General features: G+C 42.8%; 1 protein-coding gene across 4 annotated transcripts in view; it reads left to right on the top strand.

Annotated features, from left to right (window-relative positions):
* TTLL5 (tubulin tyrosine ligase like 5) overlaps nucleotides 1–27,196 on the top strand; it is a 120,846-nt gene extending 93,650 nt beyond the window's left edge. For 2 of the 4 annotated variants that reach the window (XM_080977669.1, XM_080977668.1), the window contains exons 32-36: nucleotides 5,653–5,851; nucleotides 12,776–12,996; nucleotides 21,315–21,400; nucleotides 22,518–22,643; nucleotides 26,605–27,196. In XM_080977669.1, the coding sequence (XP_080833795.1) occupies nucleotides 5,653–5,851; nucleotides 12,776–12,996; nucleotides 21,315–21,400; nucleotides 22,518–22,642 (631 nt within the window). In that variant the 3' untranslated portion in view covers nucleotide 22,643; nucleotides 26,605–27,196. The remainder of the gene's footprint in view (nucleotides 1–5,652; nucleotides 5,852–12,775; nucleotides 12,997–21,314; nucleotides 21,401–22,517; nucleotides 22,644–26,604) is intronic. The other 2 variants (XM_080977670.1, XM_080977671.1) reach the window with 2 other exon arrangements.

The following is a 27,196-nucleotide window of genomic DNA, read 5'->3' as shown; positions in this document are numbered from 1 at the left end:
CATATCCTATTGCAGCCCATAAGCACAGTTAAATAACTTCCTTCCTTCCAAAGGAGAAACCACACATCAGTCCCCAGACTAGCATAATGAGTCTGTAGGTCATGATTATTTTGTCTTCTTAAGATCCTAACCTGATCTAGCTTTCTTTTCACATTATTTTTTTGTTTCACCTCTTCCTCTCCTTCCCTCTCTCCCCTGGCACATCCTAGGAAGGGAAGGAAGACTTTTCCCATGAAGATAGAGAAACACTCTTTTCCTATTGTTTTTGGGTCTGGTCACCACAGTTGGTGGCATGTGAAGAACCAGGCCCTTAGTAATGCTACTGCAGTGTGGCAAATGTACCGTTTGGCAAAACACAGTCATGGAGGCCACAAGCTGCGCCACCAATGCTATAGAGGCCAGGCCATTGGAAGTCATTGCTATCTCACCTGACACATAGGGCAGTACCACTATGGGGAATTTGGACTTCTTATCATAGGCAAACAGGCCCATTCAATAAATGAACTGATGATAGCAAACAGGAGAAAGTGGAAGCAAGCTCTTTGGTGAGGAAGGCTACTAAGACTCCCTACATAATGGGCTAATCTTCTCAAGGCACGAGCCCTTTAAAAATGGGTGGTTTGATTTTTCTTTTTAAATTGCCTTATCTGTGGCATTCTTGGCAGATTCTTGCTTTGATGCCATTCAGTTTGATGCCAGAAGCCTAGTGGTTAACAGGTTGTCCAGAAGGAACAACTGGCTGAGGAATTATGATGTTGACGTGGGTGGGGTGTCAGACATGTCATTCTCAGGGCCAAATCCCGTAATTTTGAGAACCACCGGAGGCGGTTTTGGTTGAGACCAAATATAAAAGAGAGCTGTTCCAACAGCAAAGGAAGATACTAAGAAGCTTAGGTTGTAGTATTCTTTTCACATCTCAGATACCATGTTTAGATCTCCCCTCAACAACTTTAAAAAAGCTTTTTGAAATACTCTAACTACAAGCTTGCAGCCTAGATGGAACCATGGCTTTTAAATCTTTTAAAATTCTGTTTTAGCTATATTGATAATTGTCCTGAAAACATAAATTTGTGCTGAAAGTCAGGGTTCTGAATTACATATATTCAAAGGATTTAGAATGCCCCTCTGCTTCTGTTGCTTACTCTTCATAGGAAAAAGTTCCTCTTTTTCTGCTTTCCAACTGCATTGTAGCTTTTTGCCATTTGTAGATAGTAGGAGTGTAGTATCTGGACAGCTCGCAGCTCTGGTGAGAATATCTAGGGCATTCATTCTAGGCCACTAAGGAAAGCTACAAATAATTTGTGGGCATATAGCTATGTGCGTATAAGAACAATGCAGGCTTATATGTTTGTTTTCAGCACTTTCACAGATGCAGGATAGTGATTCACATGAGATTCAGGCCAGAGTCTCTGGCCATGCTGGATGTTGCTTTTGCTTGCATATCCAAGAGTAACTTTGACTCTTAAGTTACAACACAGAGTCATAAGTAGACAAGACTTAAGCGGGGCTCTGTGAAAACTTCTACAAGGGCCTTGGGGGTTATGGAGTGAAGTTTAGGTGCAACGAAGTTTAGGTGAAAAATAAGGGTGAATGAATTGGATAACAGGATATATTGCCTGCAGCAGGAGTGACTTTGGGAGTAGACTAGGTCTTCTATAGCAAGTTGGGACTGAAAAGAGCCAGTCAGGACATGCAGTAGGGATTTGGCTATCAATCTAGGTCACTAGACTTAAAGGGAGAAAATACTGCTGCGTTAAACCTGAGGCATCAGAATCTGGCTAGGTTCAAAATAGAGTAGAATAACAAATGTTCACTGTTAGCACCACAAAAGCCCAATGCCCCCACCCCCAAGCTGCTAGGTATCTTGACTCCTCCAGCCCCTAGGCTTTTTTTGCCAGACAAGCCTGAAAGGGATTGGCATGTGCCTATATGTACACACCAGCAGTGTTGTAAAGCCTCAATTTGCATTCCATGACTTGGGGTTTAGAGGATAATCAAGGTCACTAGTATAGAGCAAGCTGATGATCCAAGCCTCAGAGGTTAATGGCTAGGTATAACAGTGCTGCTGCTTCTCTTTGGCGATCACTCGTAGCCAAGTAAGATTGTCTTCCATGAACATGGTCTTAACAGTGAGTCTGTAAGTGACTGTGGAAGCCAATTCTGGATCCACACGTCCTTCCACAGTGGGGACATAGGTTTCCGGGTGGGAGTTGATCATTATGAGGGTTTGTCAAATATGCATGTTTCTCTCTTTCATCCTGAGTTCAAGCGTCTTCAAAGCCCATGACACCTTTGGTAAATGCTGTTCTCCAATTGGAGTGCTCACAGGCCATTGTTTCCCAATTGTTGTTTATCCTACATTTTTAAAGATTTGCCTTGAGAGCATCTTTAAACGTCTTTTGTTGACCACCAGCATTACACTTTCCATATTTAAGTTCGGAATAGAGTAGTTGCTTTGGAAGACGATCATCAGGCATCCGAACAACATAACCAGTCCAACAAACTTTATGTTGAATCTTTGCTTTGACACTGGTGATCTTTGCTTCTTTTAGTACACTGGCATTATTTCACCTGTCTTCCCAAGTGATATGTAGAATTTTTCAGAGATACCATTGATGGAATCTTTCGAGGAGTTGGAGATGGCATTTATAAGTGGTCCATGTTTCACAAGCATACAGTAAGGTTGGTAGTGCAATAGCTTTGCAAAAAAGCATTTTGATGTCCTGGTCCTCAAACACTGCACTTCAATCAGGAGAAAGCTGCACATAGCCTTAATGTAGTAATAGTTCTAAATGTATGTTTCTGTGGATGAAAACAAAAGATTCTGTCACAAAAGACACAATCTAAAGAACATACCAGTGAGGAAGCATGTAGAGCTGACAGACTAAGCATGGAGGAGCTTCATGGTTTGTTTGTTTGTTTGGTTGGTTTTTTTTTTTAGTTAAACCAAGTTCCAGGAGCCCTTGAGACATGTGATGTGCTTTTTAGGGGCTTCATATTCCAGGCCCTGTCAATCTACCACCTGTTCTCCACTAAACAAGTGTGCCTGGCCTAGAAGAGTGCAGTACTGCAGCCAGGCCCACAAACTCAAACTTCAAAGCAAACAGGCAGGCTTCTCTTGGCATGTATCACATTGCAATTCACAGCTGAGCTCCCTCTGTTGATGGCAGGGTTGTAACCATGCTTTTGTCCTTTGAAAAGGTGTCTGCTTATTTGAAGACCTTACTTTTTGGTCAGCTATTATACTAGTGAGATGAACAAGACAAAACCAACTTCAAGCATCATGAGCCAGTTCCATGTGTAGCCTTGCCTTTACCAAGCTTCCTCGGCTGCCTCCTGTGCATTTTTCTGTCTCCTAATACACAGGAAATCCTCATGTATTTACCGTATTCTTCGCTCTATAGGACGCACCGGACGATAAGACGCAACTAGTTGGGGGGGGGGGAGGAAACAAGAAGAAAAAAATTCTGAACCCCAGAAGCCAGAACAGCAAGAGGGATCTGGCTTCTGGGATAGCCTCTTGCTGTTCTGCCTTCGGGGACAGCCTTTGAAGCCTCCGCAGGGCAGCGGGGTGAAGGCACCCCGCTGCCCTGTGGAGGCTTTGTGCAGCCATCCCCAAGCTAGAACAGCGAGACAGAGCGCTGCGCAGCGCTCCGTCTCGCTGTTCTGGCTTTGGGCTTAGCCGTGCAGCCTGCATTTGCTCCATAAGATGCACACACATTTCCCCTTACTTTTTAGAAGGGAAAAAGTGCATCTTATAGAGCGAAAAATACGGTAATTGGTCTGGTCAGTCTCATTTGGGTATGTGAGAGCACTTCGTATAAAATCACATAAACATGATGGAATTAGGCATCTAGGAATTTCGGGGTAACTGGGTTTTTGTGTGTGCAATCTGGATTCTTGTATACCTGTTTTGGGGGCTAAAAATGGACTGTTGGTGCCCTTCTTCTTGGTGCCAGAGTCTACATATCCATTTCTAATCTCTATAAGATTCCGAGGTTCTGGGCAAATTATTACAGTAATACTGCATGTTGCTCTGTAATCATATCTACTCTGTCAGCACCATGATTCCCTTTCAGTCTTGTATCTTCTGTATCACTTTCTAAAATCCTATTTGTTCCTTTTGTGCTTGGAGAAAGTGGATATAGCACTTTCCCAGAACATGGCTAGTATTGTACAATAAGTGCTCTTCCACGGTTATTCACGCATGTGAGTCTTTTATCAACAATACAAGAATTTCATACCACCATTCTTTCAGTATATTAAAATAAGAACCTTCTTGAACAAACTGGAGCAAAATTAGGAAATTAGGGAACAGAAAAAAGAATGTGAGAATGTGAGAAATTGATCAATAAGCAGCAAGTTAAATGGTTTTCCCAGTATATTAGATGTTGACATAAACATAACACAGTAATACATAGGTATATTTTATAATGGGACCAAAATTTGCATGTGGAGATTCTGGAGGAAGTATAGAGTTCTTTTTAATTCAGTGTACTGTAGGCTCAAATTTTACAGTAGCCACAAATTAGAGAGAATTCTATCAAAATTGTATTTCTGGGGCATTGGTCACAGGGTTGGCTGAGTCAAATTCCAGTATGTTGTTGTTTAATTATAAAAGCCAGAATTCCCAAACTGTGGTATACCAGTGGTCCATGAACTTCATTCAGGTAACTTACACACTGGCACAAGTAGACGTGTCTCACTGGTTTCCCACCCCTTTTCCAGTGTGTTTTTACTCCTGTGATATATTCCAAAGGATGCCATCCTCCCTTTTCTCAGAGAAAATAGGAATGTTTTACTTATGGTAAATGTCTGTTATTGAGGGGTAGGAAGGAGAGCAAACATTGATTGGCTGAGTTTGTCTCATCTTTCCAGAGACAGGCGCACAAGGCCTTCTAGGTTGTCATTTTTATTTCTGTGCTTATTGAGAATTCTTTGTAGGGACCCAGTTGACACTGAATATATATTTTTTTCTGGTTATTGATATTATTACAGTATCCTAGAGTTCCTGTGCTTGGTGTGGGGGAAGAGGAGGACTCCTGCGAAAGGGTATTATGAGTTATACATATCCCACATATCTCAAATGACAACTTGCATTATCAAGCCTACCCTTTCCATCAGGTGGAAGAGGAGAGCAGCAAATACAGTGGTACCTCGGGTTAAGTACTTAATTCGTTCCGGAGGTCCGTTCTTAAGCTGAAACTGTTCTTAACCTGAAGCACCACTTTAGCTAATGGGGCCTCCTGCTGCTGCCATGTCGCCGGAGCACGATTTCTGTTCTCATCCTGAAGCAAAGTTCTTAACCCGAGGTACTATTTCTGGGTCAGCGGAGTCTGTAACCTGAAGTGTATGTAACCTGAAGCGTATGTAACCCGAGGTACCACTGTACAAGCTTTGGCTATTCATTGTGTGAGGGTGTAGTCCACAATAAACAAATGGTTGAAATTTGGTACATTTTAGCACCACTAAAATAGCATGAATCATTTGGTGAAGGTGCTTCCCCCGCCCCCTCTTGTAGGAGGACTGTTCACTGACAAAAACTCATATAGCTCCTTGAACAACAAGAGAGGTCTTTAGGCCTGCTCTCTCTCTTTGTATGCAGGCTGATTAAAACGTAAAACTTTTAAAATGGATCCTTTCTCACTGCAGGACCCTGGAGACTGACAACTTTGCCTGGGAAGGAGATACAGAGAACTGCATACGCAGTAAATTGATAGGAGGCCAACCAGGGCTTCCCAGGGCCCCGCCAAGTGCCGGCAGCTATCAGCTTCATTTTGCCCTGCAGCAGCTCCAACAGCAGAAGCTTCAGTCTCGGCAGCTTTTGGACCAGAGCCGAGCCCGGCACCAGGTAACTTGAGATGAGTGAGTCCGTCTTGGAAGATGTATCATTGTTAGATTCCAAACCCATTCTGAATAGATCAGTGTTCAAAATAAAGCTAAATGCTGTAAATAAAGCACCCATACCCAATTTTGTTCAATTGCACAAATTATGCAGGTTTACGTAAATGCATTTTGATTTGCATAGCTACTTCCCTGTTTCTTCCAACCCCTACAAATTGTAAATGGCAACGGAGAGCTTTAAAGAGGAATGGGCCTGTGCTGAAAGCCACACCATCTGATCACAAGCATTTACAGGAAATGCCGCCTACAAACCTTTAGTCTTTTCTTCATCATCAGAAGCCAAAATTTTAAAGAATCACAATCCAGGTTTTTTTGTGATTGTGTTATAGCCCCACAGACTTCTCTCAGACTTGAACTAATAATTTTAAGTGGATAAGGCACAGAATGGAAGCAAATTAATAATCTCTCCCCATATTTGCTTATTCTGAAACAACATTCACTCAACTGCACATCTTACACGCTATTACTTAGCCTTGCTTTTATAAGCATATTTTCTAATCCCCTCTCCCATAAACCCATAAGCATTAGGTACACAAATAAGCTGAAGAATAACTTAATGGCACAGTTTCACAACGGATTCTGGAAAGCAAACATATAGAAAAGATCCCTTGTAGTTCAGCAGTCCCCGCTTGATTGTTAGGACCCACTGTGTACTGTCCCTCCATTTGTACTCCCCTCTGTACTAGCAGAGCAGAAATAGTCGGCACATTTTTAATCTTTTATCCAAAGGGCTCCACGTGGGCAGTGCTCAGCTCAGGGTAGCCCTGTGAGCAAAGCTGTGTCTGTAGGGGGGTTGAAGGGGGCCGTGCTGCCTGGCTGATCCCTCTTCTAATTGCTGACATTGAGATGATGTTGTTCTTGGCTTGGGGCAAAGCCATTACTCAGGAGTTTCTGTTAAAGTGATTCTTTGTTAAACCTCTGCTTGCATCCCCCGCACTCCTCCTCCTTCCCTCCAAGCACAGCCGTTCAGAGTTGTAGTTACAGAGATCTTTGCCATGCCGCAGGCTCAGGCAACACTGAAGTTTCCATTATTGAAGAAAGGGGGTTGTTCAGCGGCAGAGGCTCTCACAGCACACACTGTAGGTTAATTTAGTTAAACATAAGATCAGTATAATTTAAATGTCGAAAAGCAACAAAATATAAATGATCTGGCTTTGCCCTTAGTAACCAGCGGGGTTTGCCATAAATCTACATGCTGACATCAGGCTGCAGCAAAAATCCACATTGCCACTGCCACCATAACCTATTAATTCATTATATGTACCATTCAGGTTTCACAAATCATTAAGTAATAGTTTAAAACATGAATTAAAGAATATAAAGAAGGACGTTATAATACATGTGTAATAGGTTTCGATGTACAAGACCAGAATTCATTCCCTCTTTGCCCATGGCCTTGTATAGCCCTGGGCAAGTAGCTTTTTCTTTAACCTCAGTTCTTTAAATTCTAAAATTGAAAACTTCATTATTGATGTCCCAGGATGGTTGTGAGAGTAAAACACATCATTTATATAGAAATTGGCAGATAAATGCTCCGTAAGTTATTAATAATGTTCAAGTATTAATTTCCTCTCACAAAATAATAGTGTGCTTGGATTTTAGGTGGGTCACGTTTGATAAATTCATCTTTTTCTTTGTTTTTAGGCAGGTTCCCTTTCAGTTTTGTAGAGATCCCGATTATTTTCACTACTTCCTATTCCATTGTAACAATAGGGCTGCCATGTTGGCCACAGAAGTGTAGAGATTGTTCAAAGTTGCATTTCCTTGCTTTTGAATTATCTAAATCACAGATGGGGGACCTCAGGCCAGGGGATCAAATGCTTCCCTGCAGCACTCCCTGTTTGGCCCTTGGGACTCTCTCCAGAGCATATTTCCTCCCCAGTCACACCCCACTTCCCATGCTATACCGCTTATCAGCCCTGCTGGACTGGAACGTGCCCCTTTGGTTGATAAAAATTATCCATCCTTGATTTAAATTGTTCAAACTGTGAGTCCTACATAAGCTCATTTCTCAAACTGTGTTTTTGATAATGTTGTTTGTATCATGAAAGATTTTTAGGTGAAGCATCCTGCTAAAAGAAAAAGACTATGCACCAAAGCACACACTTTCCTGGCTCAGTTTCTGCTTTTGAATATAAAGCGCAACAGCCATTCAATGACTACATGGAATTCTCTCTTTATTTCCCTTCTGATCACGCTCGATGTGCTTTTTCTTACTGCTATCCTCATTCTTAACTTTCTTCTCATTCTTTAGTTTGTTCCTAGGGTGGTTTACGTTTGCCATTTTCAGGGTCCTTTAGCCTTTGGTCCACAGTGCCATAACTTATTTTGGAAAGAACTTCAGTCATACACATAGAAAAATCATGCCAGGAATGTATTTAATGTATTTTTAGTGTAACAGCTGAGAAGAAGGAATGGGGGTTGGCTTTTCTGGCTCATAGCTTGGGAACTCCTGGTTCAATCCTTTCTTCAGTGTGTGTCCCTCCCTCCACTTTCCCCCTTCTTTCTTTTTTCCATTCCCTCTTTATTTCTTCTCATAAATCAGTGACCCTCAAAGAGAAGTTTTTCCCCATTTTGAGTTCTGTATAATGCCTAGGATATAAATCTCAGATGGAAGCAGTATCCATGCAATCTGACATGGAGAGTGTAAGTGAGAATTGTTGATTTGCATTCTTCAGACAGGGCTATTGGAAAACAGCGGGTTATCTGGCAGTGGGAGAGTCTGGGTTATATTGTAAAAGCTTGCTTTTGTTGCTGAGTTCTGCAAGAGCCCTTTGCAGAGGAAAGTTCCTCTGTGTTCTGCAGCCAACAGAACTGCTTCTGGTTCTTAGAGCACTTAGGATATTTCTGCATCAGAATGGCTCCTGTTGCAGGGGAACAGCAGTAGCTCAGTTTCAGAGCACGTGCTTTTCACTCCAAGTCAGTGTAGATGGTACTGAACTAGATGGAGCAATGTCCACCTTGAGAGACTTTTAGGAAAAATGCAATTAAGAAGTGACATGATAGAAGTTTGTAAAATTGTGCATGGCGTTGAGAAAGCGAATAGACTTTCATAATGCTAGAACTCACTGACATCCAATGAAGCTGAATGCTTGAAGATTCAGGACAGATTTTAAAAAAATACTTTTTCGTGCGGCGCGTCGTTAAACGATAGAACTTGCTCCCACAGGAGGCAGCGATGGCCACCAGTCTGAATGGCTTTAAAAGAGGATTGGACAAATTCATGGAGAAGAGGGCTGTGCTCTGCCTCCGCAGATGGAGGCAGTAATACTTCTGGACACCACAGGAGGAAAGAGTGCTCTTGTGTTCAAAGCCTGCTTGTGGGTTTCCCACAAACATCTGGCTGACCACTGTTTTGAGAACAGGATGCTGGACTAGAGAGGCCATTGGTCTGATCTAGCAGGCTCTTCTTACATAGCTGCTATTGCATCTGTGGCTGTGTTGTTTCAATCAATGCCAGAGTTCTGATGGCATTCAGGGGAAGAGTGAGGTAGTCCTACTAAATGAAAAGAAAAGTGGAAGTACAGTGGTACCTCGGGTTACAGATGCTTCAGGTTACAGACTCTGCTAACCCAGAAATAGTACCTCGGGTTAAGAACTTTGCTTCAGGATGAGAAATCGTGCGTCGGTGGCAGCGCGGCGGCAGCAGGAGTCCCCTTTAACTAAAGTGGTGCTTCAGGTTAAGAACAGTTTCAGGTTAAGAATAGACCTCCGGAACGAATTACGTTCTTAACCTGAGGTACCACTGTATGAGTCCTCCTACTGGACTAGGCATGCAGGGTCTTCAAGGCATTTCTCCCGCTCTCTATACTAACTGGCAGAGCAAAAGCGAATTCCTCAACCCACTCTAAAAAAACCCGATTAGATCCTTCTGAAGACACCACTCGTAAGGACAAAACTGAAGAATCGCAGGAAGAACAGCAGAATTCCACTGCAGAATTAAAGAGTACAAGAAGAGAGAAACAAGAACTCTAAACATTATGTGCAGTATGTAGGATGCTGGCAAAAGCTGTGACTAGCACACCCTAATCCAGAGAGCAGCCACACAGGAAGGAGAGGTGGGCGCAATGTGCTCCAACCCCACCTTCAAACAGAAATTCTGTTTTTTGCTGAATAGGTCTGGAGCCTATTCCTAAGGCAGATAGAAGAGACCAGTACCCCCTGAGCCAAGCGGGCTTCCTCTATAAGGCCCTCCTATGGCAAAACCCTCTTGGAGGACTTTCCTGTCAAATGTTGCATCAACTGAGAAAAATTGTCTCTATTTTCTAGTGTTTTACAAAAGTGTGCAGTGAAGCCCAAGTAGTCACCTTGCAGATATACAAAACAGGGGAACCCCTCTTGCAGGCAGTCAGAGTGGCGGCCCTCAACAAATAATGCACAGTTGTTTCCCAGGAGTGCGGAGGAGCAGGGGGCTTACCCAAAGCAACATGCAAGGGAACAGGAAGCCATGAGCTCAAATGGAGCACTGGCCAGGGCAAATAGTACCCCGTTGAGATTCCAAGTGGGGAATCTATGAATGACCTTGGGAGACGAGCCAGCCACAGTTCTATTGGTTCACCTTCATGTGGCAGCGGGGCTGCAGAGGAGGTGGTAGATCCAGACTGAGGAGCGTGCAGCAGCTGCTGCTGGCACTGTGGTGGTGGTGGAGGCGGGCAGTGCTTTCCTCGGAGGCTGGATCTGCTGCCCCTGTAGATTCTGCCACCCAAGGTAGTTGCCTCATGTCACCTCATGGGTGGGCTCACGGTTCAAAAGTAAACTTGTAGATCTATTACATTTTTATCTCACCCTTCCCCCAAAGTGTTCAGGGTAGCAAATGTGGTCCACATCCTCCTCCTTAGAAGAGGGAATAGGAAAAACAGTCTAAAGTAAACTTAGAGCAGCCCAGAATGGTTGGGGCAACCCAGTCTGATGAGCAGGGTACAAAAGAATATCATCATCATCATCATCATCATCACCATCATCATTTCCAAAGTATGGTACTTAGACAACCAGTGGTCTGTGACATTCATTTAGCGCGGGATATTACAATCGCTAAACAACAGACAGAAAAATCATTAAGACCTGCAGCAATTTTCAACTGGTCCAAGGCCATGTGTGTGGAGTTTGTGGACAGCTGGCTTAGATTTTTTATTCTTTTCTAGAATTCTCAAGAAATATGGACTCAGCAGTTATAATGACTAATGCAAAAGGATTACAGATTTGACTGATTTCTGTCGGGAGCACTGGGAAAGCAGAAGGGTTGGGAGAAGGGCAAAGATTCAAAAGAGAGGACCGTGAAAGGCAGGTTACATTAAGATTTGATAGTGGTAGAAAGAATTTTTAACTCCACTCCATTGGTTGGAAGCAGGGAAGATTAATTCAAACGGCAGTATTTTCTATAGCCTGATGTACATAGAACTTACCACTCCAAGCTCAGATATGGTAATTTATAAACAATTGGCATTTACAAATTAATTCTTGGGAAGATTCCATTTGGCTGTCAGTTTCTATAGTCTCTGCCCATTATGTGTGTGTGGGTAGTTAGGCCTAGAATATTTTCCAATATATTTCACATGAGAAATAACATAAATCAAAACAATACCAGTCCAACCCTATAACAACTTAATGCTTGTTGGAAAAGTTCACATTAAATGTGATACAATCCATGCTGCAGAATATCTGGCTCCCTCTGGATTGTTTTATTCAACAGCTAGTTGATTGTTTTCTTCAATTTTCTGGGCTGGCAAACTACTGTTTGCTGACCACGAAATACTAATTGTGTTAGCAGAAAATCTGGTGTGTCCCTCCCCCCTCCAATGAGATTGTTCAAGAGGAGCAGTAAGCAAACTAAATGCATCACTTTAGCCTTAGAGCAGGACTCTGATTTCTCAGTTTAAAAAATGGTTGTGTTTGTACTGCATTTGGCACTCCTTAGAAGCTACAGATCTCTGACATATTAAATATTGCTTGGGACAACTCATAGAATAATAGAATTTGTAGAGCTGGAAGGCGCCATGAGGATCAAGTAGCCCAACACTCTGCAATTCAGGAATCTTTTGCCCAATGTGGGGCTTCAGCCCACGACCCTGAGATTAAGAGTTTTGTGCTCTACTGTCTCAGCTATCCCAGGCCCTGTTGATGGAGAAACATGGGCAGCAAACTAATAGTTCTGTACGTATCTGACTGTTTTTATGCCTGAATTCCTCTTGCGTCCTTCCCTCATTGCACCTGATCCATGGCAGATGAAAGCTTCTTTCTCATTTTTCTTCCCCGTTTATCTGTGTCAAGATTTTCCCAGCTCTGGCTTCTTTTGCTCTGTGGTCAAACCTCTGACTTCACTTGCTGCTGTCTTGTTTGTAGAATAGCTTCCCCTGGCTTCCTAACATACAGTAAGGGGGCTCACAGTGGGATAGCTTTCTTTGAAGCTGAATCCAGAAGCTCAGGTCATTCTGTATGCTGGCTAGAGTGTAGAACAGCCAGGATTACAGCACACCAGAGAAACAAAAGGCTTTTGGATGTCTGCTGCCCCCAAGAAAAACAGTCCTGACCTTTCTTCAGCCTCTGACAGTCATGCTGTTAGAAGCTGCTTTGTTGACTCTTCCCACTGGGTGATAGAACTCCTCGTCTGCATGCAATTAGAGAAGATGCAAAGGCAGCACTGAGCAATAATCTCGCAAACATCAGGAATCTTAAGGCTCTAAATATTGGAGAAGAGCATAAATTCAATTACTTTTTCATTGCACAGTGAACTATAGAACAAGGTGTTTGTAAAGTTAGTATTGCATTGTAAATTTCAAGTAGAAACAGTCTGGCGGGACACATAACATCTACTTCCTTACCTAGTCATAGAAGGCAGATTAAATCTACGTTTCTTTCTTTCTTTTTTTGCTAGGCTCTGTTTGCTAACTTCCCAACATCCACCATCAGCTCTATGACCCTATCAACTAATTCTGGTGCCCACAGGACATCAAGTGCCATTTCTAGCAGCCAGAAGGTACCGAACCTGAATAAGGTGATGCCATCCCAGAGTGCATCTTCAAACTTGATCCCTAAGCCCCCAGCCAGCCATAGACAAGCAGTTATTAGGAAGGTGGCATCTCAGAGGATTTCCAAGTAAGTTTGTGTTCCTGAAACAGAACTCGCTATTGAAAGATGTTGATGGAGAAACATTGGCAGTAAATGACTAACTTTTCCTTGGTGGTTGGGGGGGGGGGCGTCCTGATTGTTTGATGTAACTGTATTAGATAAATTTTAAGAACTGTTCTGTTTTTTTCATTTGAGGAAGGTGGGGGAAAGAGTAACCTAAATAAGATGAGTTGCTGTACACCAGTGATGGCCAAACTTGGCCCTCCAGCTGTTTTGGGACTACAGTTCCTATCACCCCTGACCACTTGTCCTGTTAACTAGGGATGATGGGAGTTGTTGTCCCAAAACAGCTGGAAGGCCAAGTTTGGCCATCACTGCTATACACTACGGCAGCCTTTTTCAACCTTGGGTCCCCAGGTTGTTGGCCTACGACTCCCATCATCCCCGACCCACTGGTCCTACTAGCTAGGGATGATGGGAGTTGTAGTCCAACAACATCTGGGCACCTTGAGAAAGGATTTGCTATGGCATACAGCCAGGGTGAGGAATCCATTTCACCCCAAAGGCTTGATTCACACTTGACCAAGCTTTTGGGAATCACAACATCACAAAACAAACATGCACAAAATAAATTTGCATGCACCAAAAATGCAGAGAGACAGTGCACACACAGAGCAGGCATGCAGGGCCACAGGGCCACGTCCACACACCATTTCCAGCCCTCCTCTCCAGGGGTGGAGGTGGCTAGCAAGATCCCTCTGCCTGCTCTTTAGACCAGGGGTCAGCAAACCTTTTTAGGAGGGGGCTGGTTCACCGCCTCTCAGACCTTGTGGCGGGCCGAACTGCGCACGTGCACATGTGCACGCTGTGGGGGGGGGGCTTCTCCCCCCCCCCCGCTTTCCCACCTCCTCTGCCGCTCTGCCTGCATTTGGGAGCCGGCGGTGGTGGTGGCGCCTCTCCTTTCTGGGCCAGCTTTCCCAGGTGCCAGGCACTGGGCCAGCAGGCTCACCAAGCTCCAGCCGAAGCCCCGCGATGCGCCCGTCAAGATGCCCACAGCACAGCCATGGATGGAGAGGCCGGCGGGATGGTGGCGAGTCTGGGCTGTGCCTCAGCGCGCAGGCAGCGAGGCTTTGAATTGGCTGGCACCAATTAAAGCAAGCTCCCTTTCTCCACAGGGTGGGAAGAAGCCAGGAGGAGGAGGGAGGAGGCGCCGCCATGGTGTGTGGGTGGGGGGGAGGTGCCCCCCCAAAATTGCAAAAAAAAAAGGCGCAGCCTGAACGATCACGCTGATCCAAGCGGCGATTCTAGGACCGTCCATGGGCTGGGTCCAGAGGGCAATTGGGCCTGATCCGGCCCACGGGCCTTAGTTTGCCGACCCCTGCTATAGACAGTATCACTAAAGAGCAGACAGGGATTCCCCGCCCTTCCAGCGTTACCACTATGTACCACAGTACTAAGTCTGGAGGTTGAGTAAAACTCAGCCTTGCTTCCTAGCCCCACTCCAACGTTGGAGTGGGAATAGGCAGAAATTCTGTTTTTTTAATATTAAAGAGCAGTCAGACCACTTATCTGCAATTTTAGCTCTATGGTGCTTAGTGCTAAAATCGGAAATAAGAAATCTGCCTGCCTGCTCTTTATTTCCAATCTCCATATGATTAGTAGGTGTGCAGGACACAGTGGGACAGACATGGCACCCTGTCAAAAGTTCCCCACTTCTAGCATTCATCCTGCTAGGACCTCATTGCACACTTCACTTTCTGTACATTTTCTTTGTCATGGATTTCTAATACATTAATTTTGAGCCAACAAAACTTTGCATTTCTGTATTGTGATGTATGCTTGTTCTGATCTTTATCTGTGTTTGAAAAAATAATGTGTAATTTAGCCATTATCCTGTATCACTCTTACTTGTATTTAATGCTACAAAGAAAGCTTTAAAAACAAATTATCTTAAATGCATATAGAAGTGTATTCTTATCTCCCTGTACTGGTGATATGTTTTATTTCCTGCAGTGTGATAGACTGCTTTTGTAACTTCTGTAGACTCCTAACAAAAACCTTAACTGTTGATGTTTTAAATGTGAGAACAATTTCATATTGTATTGTCCTCAGTTTTTAGTTTCAGTATAGTTTCTGGAGAGGTATTGAAATCATTGTTGCTTGTAAACTTGTCATCTTTCTATTTTTATGGAGGTCATTAAGTTGGAGTCTGACTTATCTTTCCTTGACCATTTTGTTATTTTGTGCTCCATCATGCTGCTTCTTGCTTGTCTCTTTCCTAGACTAAACAATCTCATTAATTCATTATTCTCAGTCGCATTATGCAGAAGCCTCTCCAAGCTCCTCGTAAATTATATTCTCTATCTTTGGAGATATTGAGTTGCATTATAAATCTTTATTGTTGTAAATTGTGATGTTTGCTTCGCTTCCCCCAGGACTAGGCAGACTTCACATCAGGTGAAATATGCGTAGCTGCAGTGATGGATGCATCAGTGTGCAGCACCCATAGGGATGGAAGGACCATCCTGTTAAAGGGCTTCTTTAATCCTTAGGATGATGGTGCCTCCTCTGGAGCACATAAACACAGCCAGAAGGAGGAGCCACCAACGTTTCCTGACCAGCAATGTCTCACATGTCTATCAGCCAGGCCAAAATCTGTATTAAGAGCCCAACTCCTTAGTATAACCATTCTCCAGTGGTTTTTAAATTGTATGAATTTCCCTAAAATGCACAGTTGTATACACTTTGTATATCAGCATTTTTTGAACTTAAACTGCATTGCAGAAAGTGGCACAACACACCATCTGCTTAATAACTACATTCTGGTCTTCTTAAAGACAGAGTTTTGAATTTGTTTGATCTGATGGTGGACCAAAGAAAATCCTTCTCCACCCCTGCTGCCTGTTATGGTTGTTTGGAAACTTCTAGCACTTAAACATACCAATATTTGGTAGCCTGGTGTATCTAAGCCTCCACCCCAACCACACACAATGTAAGTGTGTGTCTGCATGGCTTCTCTTGTAACAAGGTGTCTATGTAGCACAGATGTTGTTTGAAAAATACAAGAGAATTGGGGGGAATTCCCAACAATGAACAGGTATGGCCACTGCCTCTTCTGTTTCATAGAAGAGTGTAAGATGAAGAACTGTGTTCACTGCCAAACATTGCAAATGATTCCTACGTGCGAACGTACTGTGAGTACGAACAAGAGCCCAAAATTCCTTCCCTGACCATCCAACTCTGAGATTAGTGCACTGCACAGAGCAGTGTCCTTGTTCCTTTCTTTCTGGTTACAGGTTTTTAGATGATTGTTCCATTAGAAGGATTGCCCCTTCAATTTTTATACATTAACTTTCTTTTCACCTACCATGAGCCTCTGAGATAAGATGGACTACTAATTGAAATATTTTTGAGACTAATCCTCCAGACACGTTTTAAAATGGGATCCAGGTGTTAATTAAATTGGTCAGTTCAGCTAGTACAGATAGCCATACCTGTTTCGATAGTCCTGTGCTGATAACAGCTTTTGTTTGACTCTCCCGTCCTGGGGGTGATGCACGTTAGTTCAGGTGACAAGCCTCTTCAGTGAGCTTGTCTGCCAAGCAGCAAGATGTGTGTTTGAAGATGCCGGTGTGCTGTACTCACATATTGGCAGGGAGAATGTTTATCCCTGTGAGATGGAATTGCAGCTCCTTGGACAGACTTGACTTTACTGCGTTCTTGTGGTTTCTGCTCTGTGACAGGCATAAGTGTGGGAAAACCGGAAAAAGTTCAGCATCGAAAATGCATAGAAGGGTGAAAAAAGTAAGAGATTCCTTCACAATTTCAGAGTGTAGTCCAATTACTGAAGGCTGCAAGGAGCCATTCCGGAAATACTTTCTGAGTTGCTGTTCAGACTCTAGCATAAGTCTCCAAGTCTATTCTTGCAATTTGTGGGATCACATACTGACTTTTCTCAGTTACACGGAAATGAGAGCTCCCAATATATTCCAGAGCAACTGGGGGATTGACCACATCCAAACCTCTTTCACTGATCTGTGTGTCCTTTTGTATTGTCCAGTTTCTCTTTCTTACAGAATCAAGAGGGGGGGAAACACAGCCCATGTTCTATATGCAAGAGAGATTCCCTTTTACTAAAAAAACAATTCAAATGAAAACTACTTCTTAGGTGCTTCAAGTCTTATGCTTTCCATTGTTCTTCAGCCGTTTAATACAGACAATTTGTTCTTTGTTGGTATTTCCAGGCTTTTGAACTCCACTGTCAAGAATTCCATTACATCTCATGAGAGAAAATGCTAAGAGATTTTATGTTTGGTCAACCCCCCCCCCAAAAAAAAACCCCCATCCTTAACAGGAAGGGATTAAGTTCTAAACAAACTCAAACTTCAAGCTTTTAATCTACGTTTCTAGTATTTTTCCTCTGGTGTGGGGGAAGAATATGCTAAACTTCTGTGCAAGTTCCAGTGCTAGGTATTGAGATAAGCAAGAGAACATGCAGTTCAGAACAAGCTGTCTCAGGAGGTTATGGAGCATGTGTCTCAAGGAAAGGTTGAACCAAGATATTGGCCTACATGACTCCTTTGATCTGTTCATGTTATACCATTCTGTATTCTGGAGGACTCCCCAGGCTTGCGGACAGCTTCCTGAAGCCTGGAGAGCGAGAGGGGTCGGTGCGCACCGACCCCTCTCGCTCTCCAAGCTTCAGCGAAAGCCTGTATTTGCCCCATAGGACGCACACAGATTTTCCCTTCATTTTTGGAGGGGGAAAGTGCGTCCTATACGGTGAAAAATACGGTACCTTTGTTGTGTTCTAGTCTTGGTAACTGCAATGCTCCTCTATGCACATTTACTTGCAAATAATTCTTTGTGTAATTGTGTAAAGGGACGCAGGTGGCGCTGTGGGTTAAACCACAGAGCCTAGGACTTGCCGCTCGAATCCCCGCGACGGGGTGAGCTCCTGTTGTTTGGTCCCTGCTCCTGCCAACCTAGCAGTTCGAAAGCACAAAGTGCAAGTAGATAAATAGGTACCGCTCCGGCGGGAAGGTAAATGGCGTTTCTGTGCACTGCTCTGGTTTGCTAGAAGCGGCTTAGTCATGCTGGCCATATGACCCGGAAGCTGTACGCCGGCTCCCTCGGCCAATAAAGCGAGATGAGCGCTGCAACCCCAGACTTGGCCACAACTGGACCTAATGGTCAGGGGTCCTTTACCTTTACCTTTATTCCCATGTAAATATGTGCAATATTGGATATATATTTTTCTTTATCTCAAATCTGCTGCCTATTGCCTTGTCTTTTTGCCATTTCATCATAGGTATAATATGCTACAACCATTGAATCTCTTTTCAAAGGTTTCTAGAGAAACTGTCTTTGAGCAATAAAGAAAACCTAAAATCTGTATTACATCTCTGAGCCATCTCATTATTCCAGTCTCAGCTGGAGCACATATGATCTTTAGAAGAAAAGAGAATTACTAGAGGTTTTTTTAAATTGCTGAATATGTGATGGATATCCTAAAGATGAATATTTCTAATTCAACAATATTTGAATAGCTTGAGAACCTCCTAGTTAGAACTCTTCCCCATTCCATCAACCACATGCATATTTTTCCCACTGAGGAAGGTAATAAGAACTAGACAAAGAAGGCTTATCTCTTGCTATATATATTTTGCATCACCTCCTAATTTGTAAGAGTGAATTGCTTTTTTAAAAAAATAGGAAGCTCCCTAACATTATAAAGACATGCAACTTATGAATTAAAAGTTTGGGGACTTTGGTGGATTGTTATAAATGTTTATTTATTGAAATATAACTCTATCATTATGTTGAGAAAAATACAAATTTACAGATAGTCCTGTGACACTAATATTCAAACTCACTGGATTTGTATTCATCTACAGGCTTCTAGGGTAGGGAGTTGATGCAACTCAGAGCTCATTCCTTCTCAGGATGGTGCCTCTCTCTAGGTCAGTAGGCAGGCTCAATGTATGAGCAACCATCTCACCAAGAGAGAGGCTCTATCATCCTGATGTGCCCCAGGAGCTGAAGAGCTGTTAGAAACCATGGGTGCTTTTTTGGACCTCTGGTATTTGATAAACATCTGTCTAGGCTCCTTGATGAACTTGAGGGCTGATCTCTAGGAAACAGCTGCTGGAATCCAGACATCAATTCTTGATGAGATCCGGGTGCTTGCAAATTACTGAAGTGCCAAGTCTGTCGTGGAATTTAGGGCGAAACTGGTGCCATTAAACAATTTGGGAGCAGGTTAGCTAAGGGGTCGCCCAGTAAGTGTGCTTCTCAGATGGGGCACTGCTGAGAGTTCTGCGTGCCCTAGAGGTACACTTCATTTTTACTAGAAACCAAGCTTCTAGTGTTGCTTCTCCAACCCCCTGGAATCAGCTGCCATTGGAATAGGACTTGGGCATGAACTTTGATTTAGACAAATGAGAAAGTGAGCGACGTGTGGAAGGAGATAAAGAAAAGTGAAACAGCAAAAGGCTAACCATGGGTAGGAAGAGGAGTACTAAAGAGAGAGAGGGGAAAAAATCTGGAAATTAGGGGAAATGCAGCTGTCAGGAAACAAAGGAGGAGGCAGTGACCTGTGATCAAGTGGAAGATCAGCAACTCCATTGGAAAGTATATGTTTATCTGCCAGCAGAACATCTAAAAGCATGTGGAATTTGGGGATATTAAATTAGTCCAAGCTTAGAGGTCAGAAATAGAGAAATACATCTGAGTCATCAGTGCAAAGATTGTAATTTTAAATATAGCAACTTATTAGGCTGAAAAAGAGGTAGAGGGTAGGGCTCTGAGATAGGAGAAGAAGGCAGTTCTTAATGCAGCAGTGTTAATTCATAATGCTGCAGTGAGAAAAAAGGTAATGCTTTTCACCTGACAAAATGCCTTGGGGCTACTTCAGATTTTAATTTTCGGATGGAAAATGACCCAGCCTATGTCTAAGTTATGTCTGAATATGAATTTGATAATGGAACTTGTAGATCTTTTGAGCTGGGTCTGTAACTTCTTGTAGGGCTGTTTTTTTAAAAAAAAAGTAAAATACATAATCATCTACATTACATATGCATATATCAAGTTCTCATTACATCTGCAAAATAGCAAAGATACGGTCCAGTATCTTACAGTTTTCATACATTGAAAGTAATTTAACCCATCCATTCTGTCCCTATGCTGAATCTGTTTTATAACTATATATATTTTCATTTCTGCCACTTGTCAGACTGAAAGTATTCTTTTTTTAGGCTGGAATATTTTATTCTCAGTGTCTACTGCATGCAGGTTTTTTGTTTGCTTCCATTAATTAATAAGGAAGAAAAGCACTGTTCAACCCACCAAAATTGAAGCTGCTTGCTTCACTTACTCTGTCTCTGTGTACGTCTATCTCTGCACCATTCTGTGTTAAGTTTATAGATGTATTGTCAGCCAAATGATGGGTGCTGCTTGAGTAGGGAATGGTCTTCAAGTTCTGAGGAAGACCCATGTTTTCAACTTCTAACTAGGAAAATGGAGAAATCCTGACAGAGGCATTGCATGTGGCACCTTGCTGTCAGTCTTCTCGACATGTACTTGAGCTGTAATGAAAAAGTGCTCCTTTCTGAATTCAGTAACTGAATTGGTACATACAGCATTAATTGAAAATCTTTAAGTAGCCGGGTTACCCTTCACATTGCCTCATTTTTTCATGATTTGTTTGCTTTGATATTCACTGAACACAAGTCCTGGCAAAATGAAACATTCCTGGAACCGAAGCACTACTTCATGGAAGAACATCTGAATTGTTCATAGGAAATTGATTATGGATTCTGCATGAATTATTTGAGAACTGAATCCATTTTGAGTAGCCCAACCATCTCTGACTCTAGACTCCTCCAGATGTTTTGGACACCAGCTCCCATCGTCCCTGACCATGGATCATGGTCGCTGGCGCTGGAATTTGGGGGGCCCATTTATATGAACAGCACCAGGCTGGGGAAGGCTGGAGCTGCTCTTCTTTTTATCTGCCTCTAGAACCGTGTTTTACTATGTTTTTGTCATTTTAGTATACCAATTTTAAAAGATTAAGTAGCTTAGAAATGCTTTTTTAATGACTTTATTTAAAATAAAATAGACCACATAGGTCTAGATGGGACAAAATAGTCTGATGTGGCATGAGGTTGATTTGTATGTTCCTGACAACTACACATTGATTATGCGAAGAAATAAATTGTCCAGAAAGACCTTTTGGTTCATCTGTTAATGAATACTAGAATGGTTTTACCCTTGATAAAGATGTATTTTCCCTCTCATACATGTGTTTGTGCTATCCTCTGATTCAGTGTTTTGTCTAGCAGGGCAACCTCCACAGAAGGGCATCTGAATGGATTCCAGAATAGCCTTAACAGTGCTAAATCCTGTGAGCCACTCACAAACTCCAAAGGTGAGAGAACCAAGGCATTGCAGCCAACCTTTTTTTGGTTTTCCATTTGCATTGAAACTTGCCTGCCCTGACAAGCATCATAGAATAGTAGAGTTGGAAGGGACCCAAAGGGTCATCTTGTCGACCCCCTGCAATACAGGAATCACTTTTCAGCCATGACCTCAGTCAACATGAAATGTCATAAAATAGGGTTGCCATATTTCAAACAGTTAAAATCCGGACAGTTGTTGAGCTTTTTAGGCCCCCCAAAAAAGAAAATGCAATTTTTTAGCTACTTTTTATGGCAGGCTTTAAGAAAATAGGGCCTATCCACTCCATGCTGCAGAAAAGGAGTAGTCCTTGCTTGTGCCAGGCATACGTCATGTTGGGCGGAACTTTTTCTGAATTTTTAATTGAGGAATGAAGAAAGCACTCAATAACATTTCCACTTTTAACTAAAGTGGGGGGAGTGTTTTCTTGTCCTGAATCCATATTAGCGCTAGAGCTACATTTCCCACCCCTGAAAAGCTCAAATACCAAAATGGAACATCTCCAAGCCAACTTACTTTTATCTGTCATGCTGGTGAGTACGTTGAAATCCCCTTCACTATATGGAGTACACACTCAGCTTCTCATGGTGTTGCAGTTTGATTTCGCATCAGGTCATTGTCGTCTTTTCTGGAATTGGTGGGCGATAAGCCAAGTGGAGGGACGCGGGTGGCGCTGTGGGTTAAACCACTGAGCCTAGGGCTTGCTGATCAGAAGGTCAGCGGTTTGAATCCCCGCGACGGGGTGAGCTCCCATTGTTCAGTCCCTGCTCCTGCCAACCTAGCAGTTCGAAAGCACGTCCGAGTGCAAGTAGATAAATAGGTACCGCTCCAGCGGGAAGGTAAACGGCGTTTCCGTGCGCTGCTCTGGTTCGCCAGAAGCGGCATAGTCATGCTGGCCACATGACCCGGAAGCTGTACACCGGCTCCCTCGGCCAATAAAGTGAGATGAGCGCCGCAACCCCAGAGTCGGTCACGACTGGACCTAATCAGGGGTCCCTTTACCTTTTAAGCCAAGTGGAAAAGAGGTTTTAGTACAAAGAAGCAGAGGAACCTGCCCCACACTAAGCCATTTTCCCCCCATTTTCCAGGTCTTTTGGAAGCTTCCCCCCACATTATTTTCGCCAGAACTAGACCTTTGTCCAGCCGATCCAGAGCCACTGATTCACTTGTAGGGCAGAGAAAGAAAAGGCCAGTGGAGGGAGGGCCAGCGTAAGGTAACAGAAGATTCATCTGCGCCTCCTTTCCTTCCATAATTGAGTAGAGTAAAAGGGGCATATCCCCCCGAGAACATGTGAGGGTGGGACTTTTTGTGAAAGGGAAAAGACTAGACACAATAAAGACCTGTAGCAAGTCTGTTCATAGTAATGTCACTTGCCAGCATATTCTAAGAAATAAATAATGGATTCTATATGCTCTCGCTGTTTGAGCTAAGCAGCTGGACCCTCATATTTTTGCCGCTTACGTACATGAATGCTTATTATTTTTGCAAGTTTTTGCCCTTGTGTTACAGTCACATTTTCAACCATAACTCAGAATTTGCCAATACCTTGAATTCTACAATTGTGCCTATTATATCTTTATTGATTAAGGCAGGGCTTTCAGCAATGTTCAGTTACCTTCACTAGTTTCTTCTCTGCTTTGCTTTCTTTTAAATCCATTTTCTGCGCACGTGCTACTCTGTAGAATGCAGCCCCCTTCAAATGGATGGAAATTTTAATTGTAGCACTTGTTTTGCTTTCCAAGTCTGTCCCCAAAGTACTATTGGGAGGCAAAAACTCATCTCCCTGGGAGGCACTTGGGACAGTAAATCCCCTATGCAGGGTGGGCAGCCTCATAAAGAAGTTTCCTAGAAGGCAATGGAGAGAATCTTCTCTATGTGAGCAGGGACTGCTTTCCAAGGCATCACCTGAGAAGACTTCTCCCAATCGGATTTTAATCTGAGTTTGAGAAAAATATGGAGTGCTTTTGATTCTTTTTAGGCAAATGTTACTGAGCCCCTGAAGTTCATTTTCAGGGTGGAGCCTAGTGAATTTTGGCAGCATCTATAATCCTGACTATATCCAGGTTTTCCATCATCTATATTGTAGGTTTAGGTTCCCAGGGCTTCTATAAAGTCAGAAGAGTTCTGTACATCGCCACTCTTATGTATGCATTTTTTGTGTTGAAAACTCTGGCCTCTGAGAGCCTTGGCTCTTAGTTTCAGAAAGCTCCTCATTGTCAGCTATATCTTTAAATCCTTCAGCAGGAGCAGCTGGAAACAGGAATCCCTCCAATTTCTGTGCAGTGATGCATTCCTTCCTGCACAATAGTAATCCCTTTTAATTCCGTTCCTCATTTTCACCTTCCTGCCTCTCTTGCTTACGATAACTGACAGCATAAGTTGTCTTGAGTTTGAAACCTCCCTTCCAATGACATTTCAGGTGGGAGGCTGCAGAACTGGCTCTGTAACAAATTTTTGTGCATCAACTTTTCTTTCCAATTGTGGGGAAAATAACTGGAGGATGAGTTTCAGTGGAATAATAGCATGAAGGTGAAAAGGTTAAGAAGCCCCTCTGCCCTTTGCCAGTTTTCCACTTCAGATTGCAGCCTCAGCAACTTCATAATGCAGAGAGAGAGAGAGAGAGAGAGAGAGAGAGAGAGAGAGAGAGCGCACAAATACCCCAGTGAAAAATGAACTATGGAACTGTATGTAACGTGTAATTCCATCCTTAGGTTTCCTTAGTAAGCAGTTACAGTTCTAAAATCAACCGTCATTTGCAATTGCAACTGTTTATTCAATGATCATATTTTCAGTTGAAGTTGATTGAATCCCGGCAAAGTTGAAAGCTGCTTTCTCAAGAGAGCATCTGGTGAATAATGTCAAACACTGTAGCCACCTTCCCCACTAAATCTGAGGGTTGGTGCTTGCTTCTAATGAGTAACGAATAGATACTTTTAATCCTCAGCTGATGAGAATGACCTGCCCCTCGTACTTTGGGTCAGTCACTTTGTCTTTGTTTTACAAGAGGAAGAAGATGTTTCCTGTTATCTGCTGGTTTTATGCTACAAAGAGTCCAAATAATCCAAGTCTACAGAGTATTTCTCTGCTGTAGAAAACACTTTTGGAACTCTGGAATGAGAGAAAAAGTAGTGTGTCAAACCAGCTCCCTGAGTCGAGAGCAGAGTAAGATGAGTGATTTGAGATGGAATAATCTTGGACTATACCATTTCAGCCTGCAGATAAGGTTCTTTGTTTTTAATGATTCCCTCCATTTTTTCAACAAAACATATCCCATGATAAGCTGGCACATTTGAGAGAGAAGATTTGCATATCTCTCTTGATGATGTGTTTGTTTATTGCATGGGTGACAATTCATCTTGATCTTGTATATGTGATATTGAGCAAGGGAATTCCAGACCCACTCCTTCCTTGTACATTCCCCTGAACCTTCTGAAAAGCTTTTGCTCTTAAAAATTACTTACTATTTGATTGGGGCTATTTGCCTCTCCTTCAACAACCTCCAAGCCTTCACAGAGGGTTCTCTGACCCTCAGAGGAGACTTTTGAAGGGGTGCAAGAGACGATAACATGGCGAAGAGGGCCAAGAATCCCCTTGCCCAAGAATCCCTTAGCATTGGATAGAAATCATTGCCATTTATGTTTAATAAATTGTATGATTTCCCCTTTCTTCAATTTTTTTTAATACATGCCCTTCTTAAACCTTAGTTCATCTGTAAGCTCCTTAAGCAGCCACAGCGGTTTCTTTAGAGGCCTCCCACTTTTCTTTCTTGTTAGAATTGTCTGCATTTGGGCCTTCAATATTTCACCTTTAAGAAATTCCCATCCATCTTGGACTCCCTTCTCTTTGAGTATTCCTGACCTTAGGATCACATCCAGTGGTTTCTTAAGCTGTTTGAAATCAGCCTTCTTAATCAAGCTCAGATAGTGGTTCTGTTACGCACAAAACATTTTTCATGCATGGCAATATTCCCAAAAGGTCACTCCTGTGATCAAAATATCAATGTAGGGCAAACCAACAAAAAGTTACATCTTTGGCTACTCATGAATCAGGCATAGAGCATCTGGAAATGATTAAGTATTTGTGTGTATTAAGATGCATTTTAATGTGTGTGGGTATGGGGGGGTGTGCTGGGAGCTTGCAAACTAAACTTGTAATGTGTGAAGTGGCCTTGGGATGTCCCGAATCCTCAAAGCCTATGAACTGAGTAGGACGGGGGAAAGGCAAAGACTCATTCATTAGCTCAAACAGTTATTACAATATAGCAGGGTTTAACTCAAGCAAAAAAAGAAAGTGAAAAAAATATGGTCACAAAATAATTATTTCCATAGCAGACTTTAGTCACAGATATACATGTTTTTGCATACTAGTATTAAAGCAATGTGGGGTTGAAATAGAAGTTTTATCCTAACTCTAATGCTACTGTTACAAGGCCAATAATTTTTCTGTGAGTGCTGGCATTTGCAGTATTCTTTAAGTTAAAGTATAAATGCTTGCCATACACAGAGGTGGAGTTGATAGCATGGGAATTCACTTAACTTGGTACTGTACCAAAAGTTTCTGTTCAGTGACCCAGCTTTTAATATTTAATAGCTAATATGCTTGTTCTGTTGGATCAGGCATTGCTCACAAAGACTTCAATTCTGGCCCAGATATCATTCCAAATTCCATGGGTTTGTGTGATGCTTGACATTTAAGGAGACAGATTCGTCTTTGTAAAATGCTGCTAATATTCTTAGTGCTACTCAAGGTAGATTACACAGAGCAATCAAGTGATTTTAGTAATACTTGCTACATGTGTAGCGCAAGTTATGAGAGGCCATAACTCAGTGGCATAGAGCATCTCCTTTGCATGCGGAAGGTGGCAGCTTCAGTCTCCCAGGAAATAGCAGGTACCTGTTTCCCTAGAGCAAGCTTGCACTTACTGTGAGAAAGCAGTCATGTGATTGCTGATCCCTGCCAATCAGATAGACTATTCTAGAATAGTGGAGTCTCTTCTTCCGTCTGCACAGCAGGGATCAGAACCACCACAGCAGCATTTCCTCTGCCTGCAGCTAACACTATCTGGAATTATCCTGTCTGGTTTTGTAACTTGTGTCAAGGAAGACTCCTGTATCCTGTGGCTCATGCACATATCTCTGGAACCATTAACCAGCTTTCCTTTGTCTCCCTTTCAGCTCCCGGTTGCACTTACTTTCTGAAGTGAAGGATTAATCCTCAATAACGGGTGGACAAACAATCCAGTGCGTCAGCATGCAAGGAAGAGATGAAGCAGGGATGAGTGCTCATCATTCCACACTCCTGGCAACACCCAGATTGACAGCAAGACCTGGTCGCACACTCCAGAATTTTCCCCACTGAAAGGAGAGCAGAGCAGCAGAGTGTTTCTGAAAGAGCTGTTGGAGCCCTGACTTGAGGCTTTCTAGTTCCGCTGAGCTTTTGCTGCTTAAGCCTCAGGCCTTCCTTTGCATTCTATATCACATCTTCCATCAACTAGTCAAACTTATGACTCACATAAGACAGGAGCTCTTAATGGTGTCTGTATTATGTATCCTGAGGCCCAGGTTTCTCCATCCACTCAGTCGTTTTGACTCACTTTGAGAACAATCAAGGTTCTCTATCAGGTACTGGGCAGCTTTCACCACCAGTGGCACAAGAAGCTGAAATGCTGACTTGACTATAGACACTTCTGCTGGCTGCTATCTTGAATTTTGACAGAAAGCCATAGAAATGCTCAGTCTGAATAAAGTCATTCATTTTGTTTGTTTA

Source organism: Podarcis pityusensis, assembly GCF_964106645.2.
Source record: "Podarcis pityusensis genome assembly, chromosome: 1".
NCBI classification, from domain to species: domain Eukaryota; kingdom Metazoa; phylum Chordata; class Lepidosauria; order Squamata; family Lacertidae; genus Podarcis; species Podarcis pityusensis.
Note: the sequence above shows the minus strand (reverse complement) of the source record. Positions and strands in the feature narration are given on the sequence as shown.